At 46.7% G+C, this 4,975-nt stretch overlaps 1 protein-coding gene across 6 annotated transcripts in view; it reads left to right on the forward strand.

Annotated features, from left to right (window-relative positions):
- Window positions 1-4,975, forward strand: part of OSBPL10 (oxysterol binding protein like 10) — a 439,127-nt gene that overhangs the window by 331,730 nt on the left and 102,422 nt on the right. For all 6 annotated transcript variants that reach the window (XM_028478813.2, XM_055079565.1, XM_024116487.3 and 3 more), the window contains one exon: window positions 3,795-4,005. In XM_028478813.2, the coding sequence (XP_028334614.1) occupies window positions 3,795-4,005 (211 nt within the window). The remainder of the gene's footprint in view (window positions 1-3,794; window positions 4,006-4,975) is intronic.

The raw sequence follows: 4,975 nt of genomic DNA on the forward strand, positions 1-4,975 counted from the left end.
GAAGCCACCGCAATGAGAAGCCCGCGCACCACAAGGAAGAGTAGCCCCCGCTCGCCGCAGCTAGAGAAAAGCCTGCGCACAGCAACAAAGACCCAACGCAGCCAAAAAAATAAATTAATTAATTAAAAATAAATAAATAAATAAATAAATCTGTGCCACACATTTGGGGAAGAAATGGAATTACTTCCTGCATCCAAAGCATCACAGCTGCCTGCAGTTAAAATGGATTTCCAGACTCTCAAGCTAGCAGAATAAGAGAATCTGACAACCCTGGGAGTGTCACCACAAAATGTGTTTGTTTAGAATCTCAGGGCTCTTGAGGTTGATAGTGGCTGTAGCAGACTGACTCCCGCTGATAAAAACATAATGGTTATATCCAAGGAGTGCCAGTCTGGGTTGATGGAAATCAAGATCTCCTTAAAGCCAACCTCTGTCGGGGTTTCCTCTAGATGTTCAAGGGGCCTGGGGTGGGGGGTGCAGATCCCCTAGCACAGCCGGTATCCATGTGCTAGAACAATTTCATTGTTCTTGAAATTTCTATGCTTTCTGACCCTGCACTGATTGTTTTCCTTCTGTCTCTCTTCAGAATCAAAAATTAATTTGTGGTCTTGCAGCATTTCATCTTCTGTAGCCTCTCATTGCATCTTCTGGGGAATGTGTCGGCTCTGGAGCCTTTGTCTGCAAATGTTTTCCCTGATCCTGATTTCATTTCAAACATGCAGAGCAACTGGACCAAGGTCCAGAATTACTTGAGTGTTCACCTGCTCCCACCTATGCATTTCAGGCTCTGGGCCTGTCTCTGATGTTACCTCTAAGATATGTGGGACTGAAATGCTTCATTTAACTTCTGTTTATGAAGAGGTTTGTAGCTAAAATTAATAAAGTAACTTGGCTTTTTGGTCAAGGCTGGTGTTACGCAGCTCTCCTCTGTCCTGGTGACTAGATCTCCTCCAACATCTTGATGGAGGCAGTTGATCGACGGGGTGGGGCAGGTGGGCATCTGGTTTCCTGAGTCTAGATGCGCGCCTCTTGATTTTACGTGGAGAGGCAGGCAGGGCTGCTGCAGAGATGGCTGGGCTGCTTGGGAATCTGGGCTTGAGGGGGGTTCTGGAAACTTAAAGTGGTCTGGGGGCAGAGTAGTCTGCTGCCTGTGCTTCTGGGTAGTTCGTCACTTGCACCCTTGATGTGAGGAACTTGCTTCAAAGTCAGTGCAGACACCTGTGACCAGACCAGCACGTTCTAGTGCGAGGTCAGAGCTGAGTACCAACGAATGGTGGGTGCAGGGCACATTGAGAGAGAACATTGGGGTCAGAGCTGCTGGAACGAGGATGGCAGAGCCTCAGGGAATAGCTGGATGATGCCCATGCCCTTGGACATAAATCAGGGCCAGAGATCAAAACAAGTGTAATTGAAGAGAGGAGAACCGGAGCAGAATTTAATACGTGCTTCTTAACTTGCCCTTCCAATAACTTTTTCATTCTCTTTTAAGATTTGTGGGGATTGTCAGTTAATAAGCCAGTTGCATTGGTTCCTCCTATTTTGGGGTTTGGCCAAAAGGGTCAAATAGGTGACACTATTATTATAGGTACTCTTCTTGGCTTTTCTGGCCTGTTGCCTTCTCCCTTCTGCCCTGCTTCGCTTTTTTCCAGAAACAGCTTCAGATTCTCTACCTTCATCTTTTCTCCTAAGCATTATGGTATCATCCATAGTAGTCAAGAACATAATACATTTACATTCCATCATTATATTTGCTTCTTCCCTTTTGATACATCATTTTTCTAAGACAAGATTTTATGGTAGGAATTTACAGAAATGCTGACTACAACAAGTAGCTTGAAATCAACTTCTCCCTAAATGTTAGCAGTTCTACGTAGAGTTGACTGTCGAAGAATATAAAAACATTTTATCTTTTTCAATGTTAAATTTAACCATTTTCTTGGCAAACCTAAACTGATAACAGAGGTATTATTTTTACTGAATCTTCAGTCATGTTGTCCTAATAGACTATAATGATTTGTGTAGACTTTGTGTCATAAACAGACTCTTGCGCCTCAGTGAGAAAAAAGGGACCCTGGGGGTTCGTTCATTCTTTCAACAGATCCATCAGTGAACAGCACAGATAGAATGGTCCTTGCTTTCACACTAGTACAGATGAACATAAGAAATAAGTAAATTACAAGTTGGGTTGGAAGATGGTAAGTGCTATGGAGAAAAATAAGTTGGGAAGGAGCACAGGAGTGCCAGGGTTTTGGTTGGACATATGATTTTAAATTATGTGGTTCAGGAAGCTTTCCTGAGAAGGCAGCTCTTCAGCAAAGACCTGAAGGAGCAATGAATTCTTATTGAGCTCCTATTATGCCCCAGGTACTGTTTTAAAAGCCAGAATGGCTAGGTATAACCTCTGTAATCTGCAAAAAATAATTTACATGGCCAGAGGATGGGCATGTGATATGTTTAATGTTATATTTTAAAAAATCTTTTTGAAGTAATGGCACCGATTTTGGTAAGTAGGATTGCAGTGGGGGAGCTTTTTTTTTTTTTTTTTTTAAGGAGATGACTACACAGAGTGATAGGAAATAGCAGATATTTACCTTCAAAAGAAAATAGAAAAATAAGCCCAAGCATGGGATGAGTTTTGTGTCCAAGTCCAGCAGTCCTTACAGAATTGCTCCTTCCCAGCTGGTGGCATCTTGATGGTAACAAGGATCCTCCTGGGATGACAGTGACAGAGCAGGAGCGATTGCTTCAAATTAAGGATGGCTTTTGTGAGGGATGCTTAAAGAACAGTGGACCGGAGTCCAGAGAACAGGAGTTGGTTCCTGCCTCTGATGCTGACCTGTGACCCTGTGACCTTGGGCAGGCTGCTTTAGCTCCTCCATGTATCAGCTCGACTGTTTATTTGTTCGCCATGCAATTTATGCTCATCATCTTGCTTAGCGAGACAAGTTGTAAAACAGGAGGGGCATGAACTTCACAAGATCACCAGTGAAGTCCTTTTCTGGTTCTTGAGTTCCTTTCTCCTTCATTTGTCCAAGGAGACACTGCTTGTCTATAGCTTACGAACTGAAGCCAGGCCACAACACAGGGTTACTGGTTTGTCACAGCTTCAGCCGTGGAGCAGGGCTGGCTCTAGAACTCCCAGTTTTTCTCCTCCTCCTGTCACCCTACACACGGTGTTAAGGAAGTCGCGGGCTCTTGTAGCATTTTGGGGTCGGGGTGGGTCGGCACTGGCTTTGGTCTGGGCTCACCCCCACAAATGCCAGCCCCAGATGTCACTCCTATTTCTTGAACTTCGAATAGGACTGCCAGGGAGTTAGGGATGGATTGCAGCTGCAAGGAAAGCATGGAATTCACCTTGCTCTGAGGCAAAGCCACACGCTTCCACCGTTTCAGATAACCGTGGTCCAAGGACCTTAAAGTTGGTCACAAGACTTCTATACTTTTAGTGTATTTATTATTACCTTCCGAAGATCTGTAAACTGATACACCCAGGTGGCCCCGATGGTCCCTTTCAGCTCTAAAGTTCTAAAACCCTCTTGTGATCAGAGCTCTAGAGGCGTGCCTTTGTGTGGAGGGACCCAGGTGGATTTCACCCAGGCCTGCATCATCCCAGGAGGGCTGTGCGCTGAGCACCCTCCAAGCTGTCTCCCACGCTGCTGGCAGTCTGGGTGGTGATGCTGTCTCTCACCACTTCCCCCTCACTTTCATCCACTCCGGTGGTTTAAGCGCTGGCTCCCCGCCTGTGGAAGAGAGGACTTCGACCCTCACCTCCTCGCTGTCTTCCCATTCCGCAGATGATGACCCAGGTGGAAGGACAACAGAAGAACCTGGTGCATGCCATCGAGTCTCTGCCGGGGTCCGGGCCCCTCACTGCCTTGGACCAGGACCTGCTGCTCCTGAAAGCTACCTCTGCTGCCACCCTCAGCTGCCTTGGGGAGTGCCTGAGCCTGCTCCAGCAGAGCCTGCACCAGGCCAGTCAGCCCAGCCACAGGCCAGGGGCCTCGGGTAAGACCTCCGGAGGCCCGCCCGGGGCTGCAAGGGCGCGCTCTCCGATGTACGCATGCGTGTGTCTGTCTGCCATCGCCTTCTTCCTTTAAATCCATCCATCTCGCCTTTTATCCAAGCGCTTCTCCATTTACCCCTTCTTCCTTCCCCACCTTGCTTGGGCTATATTTTTATTTCTGTTTTACGCATTAGCAATTGCCATCCTATGCACAATTTAACGTGTTTCCATGAATACTCTGAAACTACTCTGAGACGTGCTGGCACCCTGTTCTCGGTTGCATTCCGTTTGTGAATTTTGCACTCAGTGTTGTGTTTGCAAGACTCATTGCTATGCAGCCTCTAGTCCACTATTTCTAACTGTGCCTGTGGAGTGCGTCCCCCAACACTTGACTCCACACCTTCTCCTGATGAACACCCGCCTTACCTCCTGCTCTCTGGACAGTCCCCCCCCACTTTCCTGTCCCGTCAGGGCCCGGTGTGAGAATTTCTCTGGAATACATAGCAGAAGCATTTCCAGTTCTTTATCAAGAAGCTAGAGATAATAATAACCCCCCTTAAGATGCTCCAATCCTTTTAAAGTGTTTTAATCGATAAGCGGATAGAAAGATATTAGGGAAGATTAAATTAAATGATAAAGGTGAAAATGGCTTGAGATTGGTCATGTCATATAGAATTGTAAAGTATTAGAAATAAGAGACGAATTGAAGCCTCATGGAGCTTTGTTGCCCAGGGTTCAATTAATTAATGAGAAATGAGGCAGTTCAGGTGATGGAAAGTATAGCTGGGTTATAACAGATAGTCTGTATTTCACGCTTCCTGCAAGTCCCCTTTGCCTCTCTCTTTCACCAAGGTTAAAAGGGGGATGTTAGGGCTTCCCTGGTGGCGCAGTGGTTGGGAGTCCGCCTGCCGATGCAGGGGACACGGGTTCGTGCCCCGGTCCGGGAAGATCCCACATGCCGCGGAGCGGCTC

The sequence above is a fragment of the Physeter macrocephalus genome, chromosome 18, assembly GCF_002837175.3.
Source record: "Physeter macrocephalus isolate SW-GA chromosome 18, ASM283717v5, whole genome shotgun sequence".
Lineage (NCBI taxonomy): Eukaryota > Metazoa > Chordata > Mammalia > Artiodactyla > Physeteridae > Physeter > Physeter macrocephalus.